This window comes from Cucurbitaria berberidis (genome assembly GCF_010015615.1).
Source record: "Cucurbitaria berberidis CBS 394.84 unplaced genomic scaffold K460scaffold_5, whole genome shotgun sequence".
Taxonomy (NCBI): Eukaryota; Fungi; Ascomycota; class Dothideomycetes; order Pleosporales; family Cucurbitariaceae; genus Cucurbitaria; species Cucurbitaria berberidis.
Window position 1 is genome coordinate 952,310 of NW_024468939.1, and position 24,584 is coordinate 976,893.

Genomic DNA, 24,584 nt, shown 5'->3' on the forward strand with positions numbered 1-24,584 from the left:
TATCTCAACACGCTGGATACCAGAACCGTGGATCACAACAATGCGGGGTAATCATTACGAATGCAGTATGAATGATACATGATGCGCTGAAACATTCTAGCTGTGTCACATGAGCATTACAAAAGTACGATCCAACTTCCCCCCGCCTCCGTCCCGAATGGTAGCCGATCCTCACGACCAATTCATACCTAAACCGAGTCGTTCCCAGCTTCTCCATACATGGACCCAATCAAACACACCGCCCTTCTTTTCTTCAGGTCATCAACACCCCCCCTCAAATTTCCTTCCTCTTCAGTCCATGACAATGCGCGCCTAGCACACTTCTTAGTTGCGTCATCACTGTCTCATGTTCCTGTACGAGTGCATGAAGGTTATCAACTATAGATTTTACGGGATGGGCAGTGCTACATGAATGCTACCATGGGGTTTCTATTTCCGTCCTCTTGCAGGATCTTTGTAAAGTTTGGTTGCGCGGGCATAGGTAAGCATAGAGTGGTTCTCCGCATTCGCCCACCTCCAGTGCAAACCCTTCAAGCCAGTTGAGACGTGATTTCAACAGCCATGAGTACCCTAAGGGTAGATGCACCTTAGTGTCTAGTATGAAAGTATCGCAGAACTCCGTCAATATAGTACGCCTAATGCGCGCCCTCGGACCTTGATTTCAAGCGGGCAAGAGTCCAATCTTCAATAGCTAAGAAGATGTTGGAATGGCCTGCTGCACTTTAGCTCCGCGTTAACTATTTTGAGGCTTTCTGCATGAACTGACCATTTACTCAGTGTCACTGGCCTCGTCAATGTAGAGCCTCTTTTCGGCCTCCCACCAATGCTCGTGAGCGGACGAAACCTTCACAAGGTATCTATTGATCTCATCATCCGACATGGCCATAAGCTCACGCTCATTTGCAGGCTTCATTAGATCAAGATCTTCCTCCATGATCATCACCATTCTAGTCTTAATCCAGTGGCCATGATTGCCACGACGGTGGTTGCTCATTCTCATGGGGGTAGATGGTATAGGCACATCGGATTGCTTGCCGTTAAAGTCGCCCAGAATCTTCTCTTGAAGCTGTAGTCCCTAGACGAGCTTAGAAAATGTGATAGACGGTCCGCCGGGCTGAACTTACGTCCTTAGCGTTGTCTAGATCAAGGTCAGTCGTAGCCATTTTCCAAGCTAGTGCCTCATCATCAAGTCTGTCCTCCCCGTTGACCAGTGTTTCAGGTGCTCTAGTTGCTAATTGACGAGTGGCCATCTCGCCAATATGATCTTTGCGAGGCTCGTAGACCTTTGCGGCAGGGTCTAAACGCGGGCTAGCCATGCTAACAGCCTGTTTGGCAGACTTCCGCAGGTGTGGAGGAATGGAAGCGCGGGACGGGTTACTAGACTGAGTAGGTGCCGTGTGAATCTCCTCTGCTAGAGCCTTTCTTAGAGGAGCTGCCCATGCCGGCGCGACGCCTTTGGCTGCTGGCATAGACTTCGCTAAGGTAGTTGAGATAGCGGGAGCCTGGGACTGGAGACAATCTAACAAGCTGACTGGGATGTTGTCTTTCGCAAAAGTAGCGATTCGAGTAGTTGAGCGCTTGGCGGGCGTAGTAAGTGTTCCGTCAGGCAAGCCTGTGGTTTCCGCACTTGATCCGACTGAGTTCTTGGACGGCGGGGAACTGACGTTATTGACGAGGTCGCGAGGATATCCTGAGGCACGAGCAACTGGAGTGGGCCAAGATCCTAGGCCTGAGCGGACTGAAATTGATTCACTCACGGCTGGTGATGGTGAACCGGACTTCAGGCTCGCAGCGACATCCGCTGGAATGTGATACACTTTGTATTCGTTCGTGAAAGCCTTCATTCTTGCATCCTCGTACGGATCATGGTTAAATCGCGGATCGGGGAGCTTGCCCGGCTTTGCAACTGAGTCGGGGTCGGGCTGCCAGTGCTCCGGTTCAGGCGGTGGCGGGGGGAAGGCGTCCCATGAAAAGTCATCGGCAGTTACTAAACTACTGTCAGTATATATGCGGTGAAGGTGTGGGTTGATTTTATGCAGCTCGAGGTGACAAAGCTATTCAAGACGAACTCGATATCGCCTACCAAATAGAGTGGAAACGTACCTGACTCATTGGGAGCAAATAAGGGCATTGTAACGGCGTCTGCGCGTAGCTCAATTGGTGATAGGCCGCGGTGCTGAGACCAGTTGGGACGCAGCTTGCCTGATCTGAGATTGATGTAGAGTAGTAGTTGTGTTGTTGCTGCGGACGATGGTCAGGCAAAAGCAAGTTCCCGTTCTGCCGGCGCAAGCCGTTGCTGGGCGACGGTGAGGTGGTGACAGTGAGGTGGGTGACAGTGACGTCAAGCCTTGTATACACCCAAGCCGCATCACGACATGACTTCTTCACCGCATTCGTCGCCTTGCTTTGCGCTGGCTATACCCATAGCCGTCAACAGAAACCCCTAGAGGTTATGCATAACGCTCAGTCATATACCTTCTTCACTACAGTGATAGTTCCGACAGCTCAGTCTCTTTCTTCTTCCCAATACATGGATTGGTTTGGATCAATCATCTTTTCCCAGGTTTTTGTCATCATCCAAGCAGTGCTAGAAGAATGAAGACTGTGCAACGGATTGTTGAGCGTGGTGTCATCTCCAACGATGACGAGGGCATCGCCAAGCTACTAATGAAAGTTTTTGGTACCTGAACCTGCTGAAATGCGATGATGGGCTGCTCGAGTTGACAATAGTAAAGACTCGATCGGTCGACAGCGCTGTGCATCCTGTAGTGAGAGAGTTTCCAAAGCGCCTACGCCAGTTGAGCGATCGCTGGTTCTGTGAAAGTGAGCGGCCTACGCTCAGAGACATCTCGATCTTTGAGCTATATCAAGATATCAAAAGCGCCTACGCCCTAGTGTTGCCTGTTGAGCTATCGCTGGTTCTGTGATGGTACTTTGAGGGCGGAGATGTTTGTGATTGCATTGGACCTTCCGGGATAGGCTCGAGCCAACCATGGCATCAGACCTCATCATCATTCTCCAAAGTGGATACACCATTGGAAGGAGGCGGTTGAAGTACCTCGACCTTAGATGTCGCCTTGTGTGGGTGAATGACCATCTTGCTTTTGCTTTTTCTCACCCGTGCCACCAACAACTGCATGAGATGAGGTGTAATCACGCGCTAGCCAGATATGGCTGCGTTCACGTGAGAGCGCGACAAGTGGGGAGATGGATTTCTGTCACCATGGCTCGCAGGCAGTGTCGCTCAAACCCCCCGTGGTTCCGCATATATTTGACACATTCAACTACAGTAACACATTCTCGTTCGAGTCGCGATCTCTACCTCCAAAGGTCGCTGTTCGCCTAGCTAGGCTGCAGACATCGGAGCCGGGCCACTCTGCGCTTTGCTGCCCCATCTTGAGAATTGCAAGTGAAAGAAGTCGGGACCAGGAATTTCAGGCCATTTCGAACATCTGTGCGGGCAGTCATACCTTCGACTCAAGTTGCCGCTCTCGACTGTCGCAGCTTCCAGCAAATCACTGCGCCCAGCCAATCTTCGACAGCCTTCGACCGCATCCAAGTCCTTCAAACGCTCAAGTCATTTTTGCTTTCATCACAAAAGTCTTGGATTACGTCTCTAACATGGCTAAACGCACATATTCACAACGCGACAAGCGGCAATCTACATATGGACAACAGAGCCGCCCAGACCACAGTGACAGCCGAAAGCGATACAAGACGGACGATTCCGACGAGTTGCGTTTACCTCCATCCCCGCCGCCAAGCCGAGGTGAGAAGACGTCTTCATTGCTGAAGAAGACTCTGAAAGCGTTCGGCGGGCCTATCTCTGTACCTGAGCCGGAGATGATTGTCGATTCTGCACCGCAGAGTAGCAATCGACTGGCAGTATTTGACAAGGTTCTTAAAGAGCGCTTTCAAGCTTCCAAACAAAAGCAACAGAACATCTACGGTAGCCGGGAGGATTTTGAAGAGACTAGGAAGAGCGGGAAGAAGTGGAAGCAGCCTGATCCCAAGCCGAGGAACGGTCATCTGCCAACGCCGCCTGCAGAGATTCAGAGACAGGCTCATCAAGAGCCTCGTAAATCCCATATGATGCCAACGGCTGATTCACGCGCGGTCGGCCCCGCAACGAAGAGGCAAACATCCTTTGTGCCAACAGAGACGTCGCGGCTCTTCGAGAAGGTCATAAAGAATGAGCAGCCAAAGCTGCCATACGAACCGAAAGTCTACAAAGATGAGAGAACCCCCGCGCCGCGTAGGACCATCCTGGGACATGGCTTACTGAAAAAGTCCAAGGAGGCTCAGATGTGGTCTGCGAATCAGAGTACATCACAAATCCTACAGCTCCCCAAAGATGTTCGCAAACTCATATTCGAGTACGTGCTTGGCGGTAACACGATTAACGTTGGCTTCGAAACCTACCGGGCGACTTACAAGTCCAGCGAGCTTCGTCAAGTCGTCCCCATCTTCAGGTACCATTGTACCGTCTTCGATAAGCGAACAAACCCGTTCAAGCAGTCACAGCAACCATATGTCAACGTCTCAACCGGCTTCACTCTTCTCAACAATGTCTGCCGACAGATGTACTTGGAAACTGCAACTTTGCCCTTCAAGCACAATCTGATATCGTTCGGTTCCCACAACATCATGTTCAACTTCTTGTTCATGGAGAAACGGGTCTCATGTGCGCAGCTCGACGCGATTACCCAGCTCGTTCTTCCAGATGCGCTTCCACAGCCTAACATGCTCATCTACCTGCGGAACTTGGAACAGGTCTTCTTGGCTGTCGACCAGGACTTTACGAGCAAGGGTTGGTTCCGTGTGGTTCGGCGGGAGGGTGAGGAGCCGAAGCTGGTGAATATCCGGTACGCTTCATATTGAAGAAAGTCATTGTGTATAATCTGAGGAGAACACTAGACAGTCATGTAGCTGCAGCATGGACTGCCACGATAGCAGGCGTTTCAAAATCTAGGGTATGAGCATCTAGTAGCATCGTCTATTTTCGGGTTAAAATCATATCACCTTTCAAGGTGGTGGCATTCAGTCTGAACAACGTAGCTACCGTTGGTAGTAAGCAATTGATAGCTTTTCTTGAGATATCTCAGCTAGGTGCTTCCAGTGACTCCTTTAGGATGCAGACTTTGGTAGTGTCAGCCACGCATTGCCCAAGCAAGGTGGATGGCGACATAGTGCGTGACCCAATTCAATGGCTTCATGCAATCGCGTGGTGTAAATCCACGGCCCTTCAAACGTTCCACAAGTAATGTAGACAGCTATTCGAGTGTGTTTCAAGAAGTTTATCTCAGGTCGGCTAAACGATGATGAACCCCTGGCCCACGCCAATCCCTGCATCGTTTCCACCCTTCGCCCTACTCGCCCAGAATTTCCGACACAAACCCCAGCAGTAACCCCTCGACGCGTTCGAACCTCCTTTTTTCGCGTCGCAGCAAAACACAGTCATCGTATCTGTCCCGTTCGACTATCTTAACTGCCCACGAGTCCAATTGGTCATTCCGCAATGTCCACCACGACTGCAGTCGATCCTCCGGCCGCTAAGAAGCGCGGACGCCCCAGGAAAGTGGTTGCGGACGATGCGAGGACAGTACCGGTAGTAGTAGCAGCAGAGGCGAAGAAGGCGGGGGCGAAGAAGGATTCTTCAAAGGCGACGAAAGATGTCGAGGCAAAGAAGAAGCCAGCAGCAGCAACAGCAGCAAAGACCCCGAAAGCCGCAGTTGTGAAGAAGAAGGACGATGCGCCGAAGCCAACCACAACACCAAGACAAGCTTCGCCAATCACACCTACAACGAGCAAGATATTAGAACAAGTCCGCGCCACAGGGACATTGAAGTCTGTGTCCGCGACACCACCTACGCCGACGAAAAAGGCCGCAAGCCAAAACGTCGACAAGACCGTTTCTTCGCAACTGAAAACATCACCGCCGAAGACCACACCCTCACAAATAACCCCGGCGACACCTACAAGCAGCACCCGTACACCCGCTGCAAACCCTGAGGCAGCGCCTGTAAAGCCCACAATCTCACCTCCGTCACCCACAGCGCCCATAACACCCACCCCCGCCACCACCACCACTGCTGCTGCTACGCCCAAACCCCTTCTCCCCACACGCCCAACAACAATCCCCCTCCCGCGCAACCCCCTACCCGCCCCGTCACCTTCTACTCACCAACCCCCAAAACCAAACCTCTCCTTCGCCAAACCCGCGCCCGCAGCGCCCCGCCCACCACCTCCTCATCCGTCAAACTCCAACCCCTATCCCTATCCCTCTTATGGCGCAAGATCGAAACCACACACGGCCACGCGCTTCATCGAGCCCACGCCCGATATCCGCTTACCGGCCAAGTACAAGCCAGCCGCGCGACGGGTGACGGCGATTATAGTGGGGATACCGTTTATTATTGTCGTGGGGTATGAGCTGTATCAGCGGTGGAGGGGGGAGATTAGGCGGAAGTGGGATGAGGGGGGGCGTAGGGTATGATTCATGTATATAAGGTAAAATGCTACGGCTATGAAAGCAAAGACGAAAGGAAATGTTTCAAGTTATACGTATACGCGTTTGGGAGTGAGCAATGCTTCATTGTTTCTATCGAATAGTGAGATAGAAGAGGTTGTAAATAGTAACACCCCACTACTCTCTCTCTCTGTGTGTGTATCTCTTGTGTATAGAAGAGTCTAACTCCTGTGTAAAGTATGCAGTCATCGAATAGCAATTGTCCCATCCTGATGTATCCTGACGCTGTGGGTATCTACCACCTCCCTTTCATCGCTCATTCTATTCCCTTTCCGTTCCGTTCCGTCGTACAACTCGTTCTGGTGCCAAATCCAAATCCAAAAATACTCCATCTAATATGCCAGCATCCATCATCTAGCTCCTTTCCCCCCAAATGCGAAAATGCGTAAGAAGAATAGTATTTAAAACTGATGTATGAACAAGGAAATATAAATACAAAAGAAAAGAATCGTAGGCGAAGCGAGCGAGGCCGATGTTTTATTCCATCGGATCGTCGGGAGTCATTTGCTTATAACTCTTTTTCCTCAACAGCATACCCCTGGTACCCGAATGGTCGAGGGTGAGGCCAAGAGTAGAGCCGTTGCCACCCCCACTGCCGCGCCTGCTGCCAGGCCTGCTGTTCGACTTTGTTTCCGTGTGGGGAGGCGTTGATATGTCTCTCAGCTCCAATCGCGAAGCGCCCGAGTTTGGTTCCGGCGTGATGGGTCCGTCCGGGTGGAATAGTCGCTTATAGCGCCGCTCTGGTGAGCTTGGCGAGGTGCCAGTGGCTGAGGTCATGGCCAGGTTGAGCAAGGTGCCAGTGCGACGATCGATGGCGGTGGTAACGGCAGGTGTAGCAGGGTATGTGGTAGTAGGATGTGGAGCAGCAATCATAGGTGTTTGGCGTACTGATGGCCATAGGGTAAGGCCTTGAACAGAAGGCGAAGTAGGGGGGGAAGGCGAGGACAGGACATCCGTGGTGTCCGATTCTGGATCCGCGAAGTAGTCTTGGTCAGACGAATCATTGGCAGATGACGATATGACATCTAGAGAGCTTGCATCAATGGTCAAGGCTCCAGAGGACCTAGGCTTCGAGGCGTCTGATTTGTAGTGTTGCTTGGGGGTGGTTTGAAATGGCGACCTTAGGGTGGCTCTTGATAAAAGAGGGCTTGTTGGTGCCGACTTCCGAAGAATTGGACTGGGTGGCTCGGTCTTGAGTTTGAAACGGGTAATTTTGTGTACCGATTTCGTTCGATGCACAGGCGCAAGGTCGTTTCCATGAGATAGTGGCCTGCCAAGGTTGTTGAGACGCAGATCTACTTGGCTCGGAGTGAAGAAGACAACACGCGCTCGTAGCTTCTGGATTGTGTCATCCAGAGCAAGTTCGATCGCAACATGATTCTGTATCCTAGAAAGTTTAGGCCATGTGGCCCGTTGTCCCGTGAGCATGCATCCAATCATATATTCCGTAGTGGGATTACTCAGAACTCTCGGGAAATCTGCATACGATATCTTCGGGAATATGTTGATGTCACCAGAATAGCGCTGGCTAAGGACGGACCTTGCTTTGGTCACAATATTTGGAAGGAAGCCAATATCAGCAAACCCCTGCAGACGATGCAACACTTCCCCTCTAGCAAGGCTTGCCGCAGTGCTCAGCCAGCTGGGTCCTGCAGGAACTGTAGTACCCTGATGTGCTTCTGCGGCCACAATCTCTTCCTCTTTGGCGAGGAACGGTACCACATGCGGGTTGACTTGGGAGACAATGAAGTGATTGACGTTGAAGAGTTCGGCTAGGCGTGTCATTGGTAAGTCGTTATCTACGGAGCCGTCGATCCAAGTCGTGTCAGGATTTGGATCCCAAGGCACCTCCCTGCCAGTCTTTGGGTCTTTGGCAAGAAGTGATGCCTTCTTATAAACCAGTGGAACAGAGCACGAAGTACATCTGTAAGAGATTAGCACGCTATAATTATGGAACCCTGTTTGAGACATACACTGCAGACCAAATCATGACATTAGGAGCCGTGATGTAGTTTAAGAGTCTGGGTAGCTCGTATAAGGAGGAGGTCGACACGGGTATGTTCAAGATGCGTCGAGTCCGATTGTATGCTTCTTGGAAAGTAATGTCTCCAAGTAGTCCCCGCATAACTCTCATCAGATGAGATATATCGAAAAGAACGCCTGACTTCAACATGCGCACGGCCTTGTGTATCACAGTGTCGGATTCGCTAGGATTGTCGAAGACGTTCAGGTCTCCGTAGCAGAACTCGTGCAATACGTCGGGGATTTCTTCGTCGGTCTTGGTACATAATACTGCGCTAACGATACTCCCGGCAGATGCTCCAGAGATTATGCGCGGGAGTAGACGGGCTTCCCAGAGGCACTTGACGACGCCAATGTGGTTCATGCCAAAGGTGCCACCTCCTGACAGCAGCAATGCGCTACGCCCAAAGGACTGGCGTGTTTGAAGCAGCTGCTCTACGAGTCGTCGCGGTTCGACGGGACACTGATCTCCCTGCTTAGCCGATACGTCCAATAAGGCTGCCATGGTCTGTTGTGCCGAATCAATGTATCTCTCGATCAGTCTCTTGGTCCCGATGTGCGAGTGCTTGTACAAGCGCAATTGGCCCATGTCGCCCAATCCGCGTGTGAGCGTGGTCCGTATCAGAAAAAGCATCCTCCTCACATCGCAGTCGAGGCGTGCATGGTCCAGCTCTCTCAAACGAGCAGCGACCAGCGCCGCGTCATACTCTGGTGAGTCATGTTGCTCTTTCCAGGCCTCGTTTCCTTCCAGCACGTCCAACTCGGTCGCTGCGGCTTTCCATTCGTCGTAGGATTCGGCCTGCATGTGCTATTAGCATGTGAAAGGAACACGGAACCAATCTGGAAGACCCACGTCTTTCATGCGCAGGTACAGGATTTGTCTGCGATGGGCTTCCGATGCAGCCGCATCCGTATCAGGCACATTATAGTTGCCGATAGCGCTACCGAGGGTCCCTGCTGGGTCTCTCACCAGCTGGACGAGAGGTGTAAGGAAGCTGCCATGACTCTTGCTCTTCCTGAGGACTTCCTGTGCGCTCTTCTGGCCTCGTCCGGCTATATGCAGCCTGGTACTGCCTCCTGCAAGAACAGTGTCGGACAGCAGGGACATGGAGAAGGAGCGTCCGCCATGCGCAGGTGCTGTGAAGGCTGCGTTGGCCGGTGATGGAGGAAAAGGCCGGAGGTCGAATGGAGCGCGCGGATGCCGGGGAGACTATAGAGACAGCTAGGTAGTCAAAATCTCGACAAGTTCAGGTGCGAAGAAGAGGAAGAAAAGAAGTGGTTTCGTGGTGTGATATCAGTGTCGTCGTCAAGGACGCGGTGTAGGCGTGGCGGAAATGCGTCAACTGCAGGTGGTCATGCGCCGGATGCTGCGCAAGTCGCGGCGGAAGTTGCGCGGCGGAGTGTGTTCCGATTTAAATGGTGCTGAAGACAGCCAACATGCATAAGAATGAGCATAGGAGCCTCAAGTACCTGCTGCCAGCGCGAAGGTAGGGGATAAATGCATCGTCACGCACGCATGTGGGTCAAGTCTCCGTCATGGTCGTCGTATCGATAGCACTCGGGAATTTCTTACTGGGACCTGCAGCAAGGTCCGGGAGCTTACTGCACCGCTGTCATGGATTACCTCGTCATCCATCCTGCCCACCGCTGTCCATGGTGTATATTGTTTCGCACAGGACCGTTATCAAAGTCTCTTGATATCTTCGGAGAATAGATGGAGCTTTTGGGGTTGTCCACAGTACAAGTCTGTATGTACAAGTAGCCCCGCGGCATCCTCATCCCACCCACCCCCTCCGCATATCGCAAGGATCAATGCTGGAAATCGTGGGGTGGCTCGAGACTTATCCTTTCCTCATCTGTAGTCATCTTTCCATATTTTTCTCTCACGAGGCCCACCTGCAGGAAGTTGGCGCAAGTCACGGGAAGCCTGTGCTTGTCATCTGGACGGTGGACGCCTTCTTTCACATGTCAATCTCACCAAGTCAGCCGTAATGATTCTCATTCTCACCCACCCCACGAAAGAAGAAAGCAAACACACGCAAGTTGATTCGAAACTGGAAAATGCCTTCAGGTCCAAGTTCCATCCAACACAAACTCCATAATCACATGGCCGCAATTCTTGGCCTCTAGCCCTACACCCAACTCCGAATAGACTAAAAAAGTAAACGCTACTACCTCGGCGCTCCCTCTTCCCTCTTCACGCGGAACAAAGCCAGCTTAGCAAAGCGTCCGAGGCTCGTCCAGAAGTGGCGACCAGCGGGATGATCCATGATCCTCTCCAGCAGCTTCACAATCGCCATTCTCACATCCTGCCTCGGGTGGAAAAGCCCCAAACTCAGGTAGAAGAGCCCGGCATTGGTCTCTGGTATAACACAGAGAAGCTGAAGAATGGTATCGTACTGGAGCTGCGGACCAGGTCTTTGCTCGGGATGGTTCGTGTGCGGAAGCGACTGCGACATGGCTGAAAGATCGCTGGAGGATGCATTTGTGCTCTCGCTTGGTGATCCAGCCTCCTCCACACACCTTGCAAGCGCAAGATATATCGCCGCACTCTGATCATGGGTGAGTTTCAAGCACCTCAGCTTATCATGCTGATGGTGCAAGTCGATCCCTCGCACTGGTCTCTTATTCCAGTGTCTCGCGAGGTCCTGAACACAGCTGTAATAGCTCCTCGTATTCCGCCAGCCCTCAATGCGATGCACATTCGCAGCGAGTTCGCGCAGCCGAGAGCCTTCATCCGGCCACACATATCCGTGTCCAGAGACACCGTATATGCCCCCGTCGGTCTCGTGGGAGCCAATGTACAACGCAGAGGCACCGTAGACGGTTTCCTCGAAGGCGGCAGCGATGCGTGTGAACTTGAGAACCCAGGAGCGCCATTTCGCTCGAATGGCGTTTTCACCGTGTCGGTTCGCGATGCTTTGGAGGAGGCCCTCCATGAATTGGTTATCGCCTGTGGTATCTATGCTATTTTTGCTGTCAGAACTCAACTGCAGGCCGCCAAGACTGGTTGTGGGTAGGGTTTGTTGCTGGAAGAAGAGCGAGCCTTCTGTTGGCGAGGCGGTCTCGATGCGGTTGCTAATCTTCATGCGGCCGGTGGGAAGGTCACATAGTAGGTCCCACCATTCTGGTTTGTAGGAGAATGCGGGATTGGTGACACCAGCGATGAAGCCGGGGACTTTGAGCAGGTCGTCGACTTTGGTAAGGTCCGTGTAGGGGAAGGCGTGCCGCACGAAGCCACGCAAGACTCCGCCAGATGCGAGAGCACAAGCTGCAAGCACAGCTTCGGCGACTTCGCTCGAGGGTCGATTGTGTCCAATAAAGATGATGCGCTTCTGTGTCAAGAGCGCATTGACGAGGACAATGATGGGGTGAGTGTATGCCCCACTCGTAGTGAGATGTGGGTGCAGTGCGAATGGTTGAGGTTGTGTTGAATGGGGTGTGGAGAATGTCTGGATGAGCTTGATGAGAGAGAAATCGCCCACGGTTTCTGGGCCGAGGGCTGTCGGGACTTTGACGGGCACTGGGATACCATTGTAGTTGATCTTGGACTCGAATTCGTGCGTATCTCGAGGCAGCGCGTACGTTTTGCGTCTCAACAGAGGGTCGGACGAAGTTTCGAACGAGTCCCGCGCGGCATCCATCTTCTTGCGTTGCCTGACCATGAGCTCAAACTTCTCGATGAACATGTCTTTGGCATCGCTGGCGCCAAGCACAAAGTTCTCCAGGCCGGATAGTTTTGGTAGCAGCGACAGATCCATGGCGTTGAGAGCGTTATATAGCGAGGCCAGTGTCTCAATTACTGGCGCTCTGAAGTATTCCTCGAGGGCTAGCAGTAAGAGCGGCTTGTATATGTGCAGGAAAGAGTGTCGCGTGCAGATTGCCATTGCTTTGACAATTGCGCCTCTGTCTTGTGTCAGCTTTGGAAGAAGCACTCTGAGAAGACTTTGTACCTTTTCACGGTATTGTCCTGCTTTGTGTTCACCAAGTTCAAGACGTATACCAGCGGCGGGCCGTCGAGGTCGTTTTCTTCCTCACTTTCGGTATCATCATCCCCTTCGGCGTCCTCGACGCCGTCCAGTTCCTCAGCACCCGCCGTGGTGTCGTCGTCGTCCAGCCCCTCTTTCCGCCGCTTTCGCTTCCGCCTGCGCTCTCTCCTCGCCTCCCTCTCCTCCTCTTCGGCTGTGGTGTCCTTGTGCAAGAAGAAGATGGTCCAGTCCTGACTCCGCACGTGTGCTTGGTCGGGAAGCATGAGCTCGGCCAACATGGTCTCGTCTCCACTGATGGCAGCTGGATACTGGTGTTCCATGACCGACCCGCGGTCAATGTCGAACGAGGCCACGAGTATGTACTCGACATGGTTCTCAATGGCATCGGCGGGGTACTGCGATCGGAGCCTCATGCCGGCTTTGGAGCGGACAGCGGCGAGCGATGGCTGTGAAGAATCGCGTGACGAGTGTACCGAGTCTTCGTCGTCCCCTTCCTGGAGCATGGGCGGCTGCGGGGAGCGGGCCTTTTTGTCATTGCGAATCGATCTCGACGAGGGCGATCTCGAGGGGGGAAACGAGGAGAAGGAGGGTTGTCGCTGCAGGCCAGCTGCCGGTTGCGAGGCGGCAGGGCCATTGGACCGCTGGGCCATTACTTCGGCCATGTGTGTTTCCATCTTCTCCAAGGGCGCACCGATGATGCCAGCATCATGCATCTGCGGGAGCCAGCGCTAGAGACCCCGCCAGGGGTAGTCTTCTGAAACCGCGATCACGCAAGGTGGGGAGCGATGGGCGCAGGGAAAACTGGACCTGGCTACCGTGTCGGACAAAGTAGAGGGAGGGGTGCGGGGGGGTGTCTGGCAGTTTCAGTCAAGACGTCAGCGACGTCGCGCATGTTTCGCACAGATGATATGATATTGCTTTGTGGCGGCGCGTACATGCATGCATGTCAACACACAAAGTGGTGTGGACCCTGATGGATCTGATGCGGCTTATCGATAGGCGTGTACCGAGCCGAGGTTTGGCCTGTTTGCAGCGAGCAGCCGGTTGCTGGGGCGAAGGAGGAGCCAGCATCAACACCACCACCCGCTCAAACACGCGACATCATCACGAAGAGAAGCGCAATCAATCCTCGGGTAACAGTAATTACGGATTCCAACTCCACACACCGCACACACACCATGGTATACCTCTCCAGTCGTCTATACGTGCATCGCCCCAGCAAATGCTAATGTAGCCCAGTCGACAACACCAACACCATACAAGCCCTCCCCGCTCTCCTTCAACAGCCCGCGCCAGTCGCCCTTCCGCAGACCAGGCTCCATCAGGGAGAGTTCCCCGTCGACAGTGCGCCCTGCGACACCGGGTAGCTCGCCTCTCAAGCCAAAAGACACGCCGACGACTCCCTCACAGGCCATCCTCCGCCAGTCTGCAACCAGCAACGCCTCGCAAAATGCACCCTCGTGGCTGAACACACGAGGCACAGCGACAACACCAGAGCCGCTCAGCTCGCCAACCCGAAACATACCGTCTCCGACGCGACAGGTATCCTCTTCTACACAACACACCGTACGAGCCTTGAACACGGCATCAATTGCTGCCAAGTTCGACACTGGAAGGGAGCATACACCGCCACCGCTTTCGGCCCAAAAGGCCCTATCTACTGAGAGATTGGCGCCCATAGAGAAAGCTGCAGAGCGTCCAGCGACACGACCAGCTCCACTGACACGCGGCGTGTCGAGCGATGCGCTGTCCAAGCTACCACCTCCTCTCCTGCACAGCATGCGCGAATCCTTCAGCGTCATGGACCGCGACAATGATGGCAGTGTAAATGCCTCCGATGTCGCAGACATGCTATCTCAGCTCGGTCTCTCCGCCACGCCCTCCCAGCTCTCAGCATACTTCAATGGCGCACAATCGATCAATCTAGCAACCTACCTAAACACCTTGTCAGACTTGCTCGGTGGCCTATCACATGCAAACGAGCTCAGCGCGGCATTCGAGGCCTTTGATGACGGGGACGACGGCCAGATCGATCTTGCAGAGTTAAAGGACGCCTTGCTGCATACTGCACCTGAACCGGGCGAGAAGAAACTGACTGAGCGCGAGATCGACATGGTCATCGAAGGCTTCAGCGGGCGGAGAGCTTTCGGTAAAGGGGGAAAGAGCCTGGGACGGGGGGAGGTATTCCGGTATCAAGAGTTCATGTCAAGTTTGACGGGTGGCGGAAATGGAGGCGAGAATGGCGAAGGTGCTGCTGCACCCGCATAAGATCTTGGAACCGTACATCTTGTTTGACCTGCATGAAACTTTTGGAGTTATTGATGAGGGGCGTCACAGGCGCAAAAGGAGTGGCATGAGGAGTACTTGAGAAGTTATTACCATGCTTTTCTTCTTCCATATATAGAGGCAGAACAAGCCATTACTATGTAACGCTAGGTAGCCTACCTTTTGAAAGGGTTACTTCGACCTTGGTGATGGTATAGGAACGCATATCAAAGGTCGGTATGCGTGGACCCGTACAATTTAGCTGTGGCCCAAATCACCACGACAGAAGTGTGCGAGTAATGACAGAAGGTTGGTACGGAGCAATTCAGTTGTATCCTAGCGGTTGCACTGTCGTTGTACGGTGTTCGCCTGCCTCGGGGTATACTAAAGGAACTGGGTGCGCATGTTGATGGCGTACTGCCTTGAGTTGTCACAATGCAAATTCGCCGCGGAATCGTAACCTTGCTGTTCGTGTACCATGCAATACCCGAGTCGTTCTCTCCATTGGAGAGCTCTACACGTGATGAACAGCACATCGCGGCGGCTCAGCAAGCTCCAAATAGTCCCACCCACTCATCCGATAATGCTCGTGAATAGTTTGTCAGGTTCCTCTGGAAGCGGCTAGCAGTGGTGAGCTGGCCAGAATAGGGCACCAGTATCCGTCGATATAGCATTACCATTGGTCGCAGCACAGACCCAGTTCGCGCGCAGCAGGAGCGATTGGAGAGCTTCCATCATTTTATATCTCCACCATCGTACCCCTCCACTCCGTCTACCTTCTCTCCAATATTTCCGACAATGAGCGGCGCGGCTGAGAACCGGTAGGCTTCGCATAGCGCCTGTCACCAACGAGCTCTACTGACCATGTAAATAGCTGGCGGCGGCAGGGGCAAGCCAACCGCCAAAACCAGGACCGCACTTCGAGCTCGAACACGCCCGCCAAAGAGGGCGGACGACAGCAGGCCGTGGCAGCGCTCCCTGGCAATGCTTGGGGAGCGAAAGGGAAGGCTGCAGGTCCAGCGCCGACGGCGACTGCCCAAGCCCAGCCAGAGCACCACATCCCCGTGCGGGACTTCAATGCCGACGAGGTCAAGGACTTCATGAGAAAGAGTACGTATTTGAATCTCTCTTTGGGGACGGACCTTGCTCGGAGAGCTATGGGGGGGCTCTACTGGAAGCTTCTACACGTACCGCAAGAGAACTAGGCTAATTGGCTTGCAGAATACCTCGAAAGCACGGCTGGTACGCCTCGCTCGACACCTACTCGTCTGATCACATACACATACTAACTACATCCTCGAAGATCAACCGTCGGTATATCACAAGGTCCAGGGCGACTCGGTCCCGAAAAGGAGCAGTGGTGCCTGGGGAGTAAAAGGTACAGCGCCTTTGAATGACTCGAGGACATCTTCGAGGAATAACACAAAACAGGCAACATGTCCCACCTCATGCCCTCCGGGCAAGACTTCTTCACGCAACTCAAGAAGCAACTCGCGACTATCGACCAGAACAAGCCGACGCAATAAGTGCACACAAACCCGACCTTTGTTTCAGCGGCATTACAAGGGCATTGCGGGAGTTCTTCGGGGCTTCAAATCATATGGGTGGCTGTATGTTCAGGCTCTTCTTGCTTCTCTGTACAGAAATTTGAGAGCATTATGCTTGGCTGCGAGGGCGTTCTGGAGTTCATAGTCCGGGTTTACTCCGGTTTGGAATGGTTTTCGAGCGATACCCTTCCGGTCTTGTTACAGCGCTTTGGGCTTGATACAACGTAGATGATATCAGAGGGTTGGAAGGGTACAGGGAAAGGGATCTCATGTATATGCTCACACCTTCGATACAAAGTCGTCATGAATGTTCAACTATTGTGCATTTCGCGACAAATACATCTCCTGGAAACAGCCCCATTGTTTAAATCTCACGGAGATGACCAGTTCGACGTGCTGTTTCACCGCTATAATTGGCATTGTCATAGCACAAGGGTCCTCGTTATTTCACCAGCTAGGATCTTCTGGAAGGTGCACTCGGCTGGCATATCACCGAATCATCAACAAACACAGCCCAGGTGCAACACTTCAAGCAATCAGTTTCCCATATTCGTTTCTTACACAGCGGTTGCCACTCACTTTGCATTGCTAGACGCCACAAGCCACGGTTCCAAAGCAGATCAAAGTCCGAGCCCTACATTTCGGCGCTCCACTATCCGCAGCCAAGCCCGCGACACCACATTTCACGGAGCGTTAGTTCCTCGACGCGTCTGTACCCCACTACCTGGCTTTCGCCTTTCATAAGGGTTGTTTGGGGACAGGTTGAGGCCCGTTGGCATAACAGCGCGTCTTACTGGTGACTGAATACCGTCGGGGAGCAACCACGTATTGCATGTCCCCAGGTTCACGCCAGGCCGACCCCCGACCACCGCACCCTCGATGTGGGCTTTCTTTACAGACTCTACCTAAGTTGTAAATTCTCCGACGAGTGCGACACATACAATACCGTCATAGAACAAACTGCACAATGTCGTCTCCTCCCCAAACGCCGGCCCAGCGCCCGGCGTCCTCTCACCGCCGGCATCCCTCCAGCCTCGATATGACCCACAACACACCTTCGAGACGACAATCACTCAATCGTCGCTCCTCTGGATACTCGCCAATTACACCACGCTCATCGCACGAGTTCGAACACGGTAGTCCGGCGCAACACTTCGATGGTGGGGGAGATGGCAACGGCCTGGGCAACTTGGCCGATGAACTAGGCGAGATATGGGACGACGATGAAGAAGAAGAAGAGGAGGGAATGGACGGAGAGTTTGGAGAAGAGCTAGACATGCCACAAGATGAACTGGTAAATATTGGCACAGCAGTAGAACATGACGGGTCCTCATGGATAGACCATGACGTGAACGTCAATGGCGTACGGGACAGTGGGGTAGCTATGCAGTCTTCGTCGCCAGCAAGACTAAGCCCAGGGTCAGCTATGAAGACCAGAAAACACAACCGTCAGCGCTCCTTGTATGATGGGTCAGACTATGGAGGGGATTCAGATCTCGAAAACGAGGGCATCTCGCCAGCGCTTGAATCAAGAATGGCGGCTATTGAGAGCTTAGCACGGAGAGGCATGGAAGAGAATGGGAGTGCTTCAGATCAGGTCGTCAAGAGGGTCACAGAGCAATTGAGGGATCTAGGTAGTCAGATTGCCATTGAGAATGGGGCTACGAGGTACGTCCTGAGTAACTCTAGCTGTCTAGCAAGCTGCAATGCTAATGGATTGCCAGGTTGAAAACCGCCCATGATGCCTTAACAACACATCTAACTCACCAAACCCGCACCCTGACCTCCCTAGCAGCATCCTTCTCCGGTCCCCGCGCCATCATTCCTGACCCAGAGACAGTCGATACCCTACTCCCACTCATACAGTCAACTCTAGATCTACTGCCGCACCCCTCAACTGAACCACTCGTTTCCCTCTCCCACCTGACCCTCTCGACTCGCGAACTCCTCCAACACCTTGCCAATGTTAGCGACACTCTGCACATGTCACGGCAAACCACAGCGAATGCTACGCGAAGACTGAAAGTCAGCAAAGAGCAGCTGCAGGACTGGAAACGTGAAGATGAGAAATCGAAAGAAGGGCACGACTTCATCGAGCATGGTGATTGGGATCGACGTTTAAGAGAACGCGAGGCGAAAAGAGCATGTGCAAGTGTACTGGATGGGTTTGAGGACGCTTGCGGGGTGTGGAGGAAGAGGCTTTGTGAGGGGTTGGGCGTTGCTAGTGCGTAGTGTTGTTCCTGCGCATCTACTTTGCCTATCCTTTCCTTGACGAAGCTTGTGTCTAGGTGCACAGCTGATCTAGAAAAGGAGAAGACTTTCCCGACGAAAAGCAAGAGCCTTGGTCTACATTGCGTTGTTGCATAGTCTTCGAATCTCGTTCCAAGATATCCTCCGGATTAGCTCAGACCTTAGCATGGCCAGGCCCTGACGTCAACGAGAAGAGCAAGTATCACAATGAGATATCCCAACAGACGAGCACGGATTCGATGTTTACAGACTCGGAAGATGAGTTACTTCCCGATGGATGTTAGGTGGCTTAACCGCTGGAGTTGTGTGAGGCCTGTGGCCGGTCAGCATTATGTGCGTCTTTTCATATGTAAATGCATTCATATGGTAGTACGGTGTTTTCTCGGTATTTGTAGATGGACATGGTTAATACCCCGTTTATACATTGCGTTGAGGTAGATAAAGCACGTTCTTTTGTGCATGAGGCTTCGTAGATGTTCAATACAAAGTTGTCATGGTTTCAGCGGGAGGTTGCGTGGGTTGAGTAGTGAGTAGTACGCTATCATGGAGTGGGAGATGATGAAAGGTTACCGCGCCTCCTCAACGTCTCGCTCCATACACTTACGTTCTTCGATTTGATACATTCAGGAATCTGAAACAACTTCGCGAACTTAGCGTTGACTACAACTTACTCATCCCTGATGGCGACGTTCACCTGAAATCACTATTCAGTTTCCATGGAATGTTCCCCGAGAGCCTCGAATAACTAACACTAGATAGTATCCCCATACTCGAGGGGAATCGCTTGTCGTCCATTTTCCACAAGGACATCGAAGAGGCGGAAAACTCGGGTGAAGCTGTCTCACAAGCTCTGAAATATTTAACCTACCATTCCCCTTCAACCGTTTCACGCTAGGATTGAAAACGGAAGTACTTGAGGTTTTTACCACATGAAATGGTACCTGAAGATATCATATTTCTTCGCTACGCCGCAGATGAGCTTGTGAAGGTTGGGCTGAATATTGAGGTGTATAAAGCCTGGGTGGACTGCGCCGCTACCGCATGCTTGTAGGCTTGTGGTGTATTTGGAGGATGATTGAATCGTTTAATGTGTTCTCGGGAGAAGATTTGGGCTTCGTGGACCTGTTATCATGAAAAACACGGCTGCTCGTTCGAGAACGAAACGGGGTTGGGTTTCCGAGGTTACTTCGAGGTACGTACCACGTATGCACGTGATAGCGCGTTCCGTCATATGCTGCTCTTTCACTTTCAACGGACGCTCTCCGTACTGTTACGTCACGGTTTCCTTGCTTCACCTCACCTCCAGGCCTCTTATTGCACAACCTCATGCTCTCTCATTGCACAACCTCACCTCCAGGCCTCTCATTGCACAACCTCATTCACCTCTGGACTCTCAGCGTACTGCCTTTCGGTTGAGCTGTCTCTCTGTTACCCTTGATGGCAGCACCACTGGTAATACTTGCAGAGCCCTTGGTAAGCCAGCCCAACGGAATCATGAACGGCCTCAAGAATTACGACAGAAATCCCACCATGGTTACAATTGACACCCTACCTGCGGAACTAATCAACGAGGTCATTGGCTACTTGCGACCGCACGATCTGACGAAGCTGGCTCGAGTCTCCAAGAAGTACCGCAAGTTTGCTCAGCCCGCACTCTGGCGAAACATTGAGTTACATCGACAAGACGCTCATCATGACTGCTTCGGTCTCTCGAATCAACCAAAAACTGCGCGGGCGTACCTAGATGATCAGCTTCGCGATTCCTGGTCATATCGAGGATTGACTGGAACCGACTTCGACTTTGACCGACGTAATGCAAAATTCGGAGCCGCTATTCGGAAATTGTATAGGGCCGCCGGAAAATCCCAGGCTTGGAGCAGGCTTGCTCCATGTGTGCGGCAGTTGTGTCTTACGGTGACACACAAGAGCCCGCAGCACATCTGGTCGATGATTCTTTCACTCCCGAATCTCGACTCAGTCGAGGTTATCGGAGAATACTCTGCCGACAATCAGGGCCCCCCAGCGGTTGCAGCGCTCCGGGAGCCTGCCGCGACTAAGATTCGAAATGTGCGTCTACGAGGATATATTCCTAGAGGCTTCGTCTCTGCAATGTGCAAAGCCTCAGTATCCAGCATCGTCAGCCTTGACACTGGCATCCTTGAACCGCCTCAACTTTTTGAGGGTGACGCTGAGGAGATGGAGTTTCAGAACATGCAGGGATTTCCGCTCTACGTTGGACCTCGAGGCGTTCTCTGGTACACCCAAGAGTCATGGTCTCCATTCAGCTCACTGACACACCTGCTCTTATGTAAACGCGGTGCTTTCGATAGCCCACTGGATATGTCCGAAGAAGAAGACCTCGACATACGCGAAGACGAAGCACATGAGGTAAAGGAAATCAAGCAATGGGCTTCTCTTCTCCTCTCCGTCCGCTCTACTGTGGTCGAAATCGTACTTGAAAAGCGGCCCATCTACCTCGATTACCTCCTCGACATGGGAATGGACATCTCTTCATACGATCAAACCGAGTTCATTCCGGACTTGGACAGCTTCGACTCTGACGTTTACCACCGCATCTTGAAAGGCGTCTTTGCCGATGGAGGTGTATGGCCAAACCTTAGAAAGGTGACGTTCCGCGGTATCAATCTTCATGGGTTTGAAGCAGAAGCCGGAGAGGCTTTGCAGGCCTTCACGACTAGAGTTTTGCCAGGAGTTCAAATCGAGCAAGTACGGGGCAATTATATGTTCTTCAACACGCGAAAGGGTACGGTCAAGAACCAGCATGGAGCGGACGGGCTCAAATCACTTTGGACTCGAGTATGAATCCTAATAGCTTCAACGTTGACAACAGCCTAGACGATTTGCTGTTTATTTGATCTTTTTGAACGTATCGAGCCGCGGGGAGGGCGACAATAGAATAGGGTAAGCATGGTTGCCGAAGCAAGGAAATATGCGATACACTGTACACACGTAGTTATCAAAGTCGAGGCGAATATGCTCTCTCGCGGGGCCCAAAGACCGATGTGGTCACAAATACATACATCCTATCCCTCATAGAAGGCCACGTCCGTATCTCTGAACGCTAACTACAGGTAATTCTTCGATCGAGCAACCCTTCTTCGCTTCAATATGTTTTAACCCAGAATACGCTCACAAGTGTACTCTTCGGCGTTCTTCGGTCGAACTGTGAGTTCGAGGTTCAGGGTGCTTTCGGGAGTCAACGCAAACACTGTAGCCGCGAGTCGATCCTTGTGACCCCGATTACGACACAGGTTGAGCAAGTGGGATAACCTTAAATCAAGAAGGCACATTCGGAAAATTGATGTATTAGACCTTTATGCGTGCTACGACAAATACAGCAATCAAATATATGCACTTTGACTTTGTTAGCATATATGCTACGTTCTTTTCCTGTCTCATCACTCACAGCAGACACAAAGTATGGTAACCCGAGGCCAAAACCTCCCAGCTTGATTGCATATACCCACAAGACGGCCATAAAGGGAGCACCGACGAGAGATCCCAGTGTTTTGGTAAGCATGACGATACTGAAGTCTTGGGTGTCTGAGTGTGCGAGTGCGATGAGTGGTGACTTGACTAGCGACATGGTGAATACTGGTAGGGCTGAACCAAGCGCATACACGATGAGTGCTAAACACGTTAAGTCTGTTCTAACAACTGGCCCAACGAGGACTAAAATGCTTACCAGCAAGTAGCATCCAGAACTTGAAGGCCAATGCAACGCACAGCACGCCAGCTACAGAAATCAAGATGCTGATCTCGGCTCCAAGAATATTGAGATTGATTTCTGAGCCGTGTACCGCTTTTGATGACCTCGATGCCTGGATGATGCGTGGCACTACTATGGCAAGCAATGTAAAGTTGACTAGGGCTTTAGCAGAGAGCATATATCCGGCCTAGAATCATAAGCTGTTATCTCAGTTACATTGACAATAGGTAGTCTCACCTTTGCAAACGTCCACTCATAGCGTTTCGAGATATACTGCACTAAAAGTTTCGTGTCCGAGCTCGCGAGAGCCGTGAGGAAAAACGAGCAAAGAAGGATCTGGAAGTTCCGGCGACCGGTCACCAAATGCACCATCTTGCGTACTACATGGGGAATACTTTGGAACCTGTCCGGATGTGTTTCAAATGCATTAGAATATCGATGGTGACTGAGATCCGTTTCTCCGAGTAGTGGCCCAGCTTCGTCTGCTTCCTCGCTACCGGTTTCGGCTGATGTCAATGTTTTGATAGGCGCCTTCCGGGTCCGGGGAAGCATTTTAATTGTCGGTACCGCACATGTCAAGAGCGCGATGTTGAGCCAGAACGGTAACCACAAGTTCTTGCTTAGTGTGAATGCAGCAAGTGTAGGCCCCATAAAGGAGACTACATATGAGGTCGAACTGATGTACGAGAAGTATGATGCTCTAAAGTCCGTTAGCAGACTCGGTGTTAAATTATGTCGCGGCAGGTTACTCACCGCTGAGCATAGTCGCTCGTCAACGCGGATGTCAGTGTGAATACCGTGGATTGAAAGACACATTCGCCGCCCAGCACATTCATGAATGGTCCCGCAATGATAGCCTGTGTCGGAAGGAGATGGCGATAATAACCTGATGTAGCCTCAGTACCGCTGACATGGTGCACGAGCATGTGATTGCAATACGCACCCACAGCAATTGCCCAAGCACTCATAAAAGCTCTCGGAGTTAGATTACACCATAGCACAACACTGATACCGTACCGCTCAGCAACGAAACTGAACGGTATTGTCACTAGGAAATCTGGTACTAGGAATTAGCCGACGGGTGTAATATGGACGCGGGAATCGTCACTATCACACCACGTACCGCAGACGACCATTGTTGTTTCCATGATTCCTTGAAGCCAGGCCAGTTTTCGCTGGACATCATCAATCTTACAAAGCTTCTCCGGAATAGTGGCATCGGGTGCAATGAGGGATTGGTTCAGGCGTTCATAATGTTCTTGACACAGACGTAGTTCGACCACCCGGTTGAGTGGAAGTGTGTACAGGACCGTGGACAGATGGACTAAGACAAGGAGTACGACTATGGGCCATATTGAGTGTTTGTTGGGCTTGGGGTGTATCGGAGATGGGGCTGGGGAGGGCGTTGAGCATGGTGATGGTGTGCTGATGGCGCGTGTGAGCAGCTGCTCTCTGCTATCATCGGCGGGCATTCTTCATTGTAGACCGTATAAGAGGTAAGTTGATAGCGAAGCTTTGCTTTGCTTTATCATTGACAGATGTGCGAAGTGCACTATCTCGAGACACGATAAGATAACATTCACGTGATGCGCGATATGGCACCTTGAAACTCATCCTTACAAACAATCTGTGAAGCAATAGACTCGTACCTTGCAGTCCGAACAGAACATCGTCGAGGCCATTTGCGGGGACGGCTTACCTCCGAGGCATGCAATGTACGCGTACTCTCGCCAATGTACCTTTAGACTCAATCTCGACCAAAAAGCCGCTCAAGGGCTAACCTAGCTAGCATTCAATGGCGAGCGCGTCGCGCTATCGATCCACACTTGCAGCATGCCTCATCAGCCAATCTCCCCCTTTTGCTTCATCATCTCCAGCGACGATGATCCCTCTTCACGCTCAGCCCATTGATCCACAGGGCAGGTAGCCATCTTGCCGTGTTGAGCCCATTTGCCACTCTTTGGTATCCTGACACGGTTCACATGTGGCTGTTGCGCCGAGAGCTGAGCATCCTTGCAAGGGATAAGACGACGGGCTTCCCGGAATGCGCAACGCCACGCAATAGCACTAGTGCTTAGACATCGGCTGCTCGTACTGTGGTATCTCCCATGAGTTTATATCTCCGACTGACCGAAGACGAGATTAAGAAAACGGACGGCGCCTACAGGTCTGAGACAGGTTTCCCACAGAACATGTCTAATCACCGAATCACTATGCCTTTTGCCCGCAAGACAACTCGTCCAGTCGAGGAA

General features: G+C 52.2%; 12 protein-coding genes across 12 annotated transcripts; 7 read left to right on the forward strand and 5 right to left on the reverse strand.

The window, feature by feature from the left end:
* Positions 1 to 769: 769 nt before the first annotated feature.
* On the reverse strand, positions 770 to 2,131 carry K460DRAFT_409134 (uncharacterized protein; the record flags this gene model as incomplete). The annotated part of the gene is made up of 3 exons (XM_040937225.1): positions 770 to 1,075; positions 1,125 to 1,987; positions 2,104 to 2,131. 3 exons carry the CDS (start codon positions 2,129 to 2,131, stop codon positions 770 to 772), a joined length of 1,197 nt encoding a protein of 398 aa, XP_040784240.1.
* Positions 2,075 to 2,499, reverse strand: K460DRAFT_171139 (uncharacterized protein). The gene has a single exon (XM_040926963.1). The coding sequence runs from the start codon at positions 2,367 to 2,369 to the stop codon at positions 2,154 to 2,156; it is 216 nt and encodes a 71-aa protein (XP_040784241.1). The 5' UTR covers positions 2,370 to 2,499; the 3' UTR covers positions 2,075 to 2,153.
* Positions 2,500 to 3,235: 736 nt separating this feature from the next.
* On the forward strand, positions 3,236 to 5,186 carry K460DRAFT_388558 (uncharacterized protein). Its single transcript, XM_040935703.1, has one exon. The coding sequence runs from the start codon at positions 3,622 to 3,624 to the stop codon at positions 4,879 to 4,881; it is 1,260 nt and encodes a 419-aa protein (XP_040784242.1). The 5' UTR covers positions 3,236 to 3,621; the 3' UTR covers positions 4,882 to 5,186.
* Positions 5,187 to 5,420: 234 nt separating this feature from the next.
* On the forward strand, positions 5,421 to 6,510 carry K460DRAFT_171185 (uncharacterized protein). The gene has a single exon (XM_040926965.1). It carries the CDS (start codon positions 5,519 to 5,521, stop codon positions 6,494 to 6,496), a length of 978 nt encoding a protein of 325 aa, XP_040784243.1. The 5' UTR covers positions 5,421 to 5,518; the 3' UTR covers positions 6,497 to 6,510.
* A 496-nt stretch (positions 6,511 to 7,006) lies between these two features.
* K460DRAFT_409137 (triacylglycerol lipase) lies at positions 7,007 to 9,659 on the reverse strand (the record flags this gene model as incomplete). Its single annotated transcript, XM_040937226.1, has 3 exons — positions 7,007 to 8,453; positions 8,503 to 9,350; positions 9,405 to 9,659. 3 exons carry the CDS (start codon positions 9,657 to 9,659, stop codon positions 7,007 to 7,009), a joined length of 2,550 nt encoding a protein of 849 aa, XP_040784244.1.
* A 1,063-nt stretch (positions 9,660 to 10,722) lies between these two features.
* Positions 10,723 to 13,043, reverse strand: K460DRAFT_293938 (spindle pole body interacting protein; the record flags this gene model as incomplete). The annotated part of the gene is made up of 2 exons (XM_040929463.1): positions 10,723 to 12,457; positions 12,505 to 13,043. 2 exons carry the CDS (start codon positions 13,041 to 13,043, stop codon positions 10,723 to 10,725), a joined length of 2,274 nt encoding a protein of 757 aa, XP_040784245.1.
* A 675-nt stretch (positions 13,044 to 13,718) lies between these two features.
* K460DRAFT_358410 (EF-hand) lies at positions 13,719 to 14,808 on the forward strand (the record flags this gene model as incomplete). The annotated part of the gene is made up of 2 exons (XM_040932101.1): positions 13,719 to 13,721; positions 13,780 to 14,808. The coding sequence occupies 2 exons, from the start codon at positions 13,719 to 13,721 to the stop codon at positions 14,806 to 14,808; spliced, it is 1,032 nt and encodes a 343-aa protein (XP_040784246.1).
* A 642-nt stretch (positions 14,809 to 15,450) lies between these two features.
* K460DRAFT_369694 (uncharacterized protein) lies at positions 15,451 to 16,686 on the forward strand. Its single transcript, XM_040934003.1, has 5 exons — positions 15,451 to 15,626; positions 15,680 to 15,915; positions 16,027 to 16,047; positions 16,109 to 16,183; positions 16,237 to 16,686. The coding sequence occupies exons 1-5, from the start codon at positions 15,604 to 15,606 to the stop codon at positions 16,329 to 16,331; spliced, it is 450 nt and encodes a 149-aa protein (XP_040784247.1). The 5' UTR covers positions 15,451 to 15,603; the 3' UTR covers positions 16,332 to 16,686.
* Positions 16,327 to 17,208, forward strand: K460DRAFT_171204 (uncharacterized protein). Its single transcript, XM_040926966.1, has one exon. The coding sequence runs from the start codon at positions 16,581 to 16,583 to the stop codon at positions 17,094 to 17,096; it is 516 nt and encodes a 171-aa protein (XP_040784248.1). The 5' UTR covers positions 16,327 to 16,580; the 3' UTR covers positions 17,097 to 17,208.
* Positions 17,133 to 18,697, forward strand: K460DRAFT_171166 (uncharacterized protein). Its single transcript, XM_040926964.1, has 2 exons — positions 17,133 to 18,020; positions 18,077 to 18,697. The coding sequence occupies exons 1-2, from the start codon at positions 17,320 to 17,322 to the stop codon at positions 18,582 to 18,584; spliced, it is 1,209 nt and encodes a 402-aa protein (XP_040784249.1). The 5' UTR covers positions 17,133 to 17,319; the 3' UTR covers positions 18,585 to 18,697.
* A 1,435-nt stretch (positions 18,698 to 20,132) lies between these two features.
* On the forward strand, positions 20,133 to 21,425 carry K460DRAFT_293272 (uncharacterized protein; the record flags this gene model as incomplete). The annotated part of the gene is made up of 1 exon (XM_040929403.1): positions 20,133 to 21,425. The coding sequence occupies one exon, from the start codon at positions 20,133 to 20,135 to the stop codon at positions 21,423 to 21,425; it is 1,293 nt and encodes a 430-aa protein (XP_040784250.1).
* A 121-nt stretch (positions 21,426 to 21,546) lies between these two features.
* Positions 21,547 to 23,840, reverse strand: K460DRAFT_318956 (uncharacterized protein). The gene is made up of 7 exons (XM_040930408.1): positions 23,456 to 23,840; positions 23,276 to 23,389; positions 23,086 to 23,218; positions 22,570 to 23,032; positions 22,309 to 22,519; positions 22,030 to 22,253; positions 21,547 to 21,977 (listed from the first exon to the last, which is right to left on the reverse strand). The coding sequence occupies exons 1-7, from the start codon at positions 23,802 to 23,804 to the stop codon at positions 21,930 to 21,932; spliced, it is 1,542 nt and encodes a 513-aa protein (XP_040784251.1). The 5' UTR covers positions 23,805 to 23,840; the 3' UTR covers positions 21,547 to 21,929.
* Positions 23,841 to 24,584: the final 744 nt, after the last annotated feature.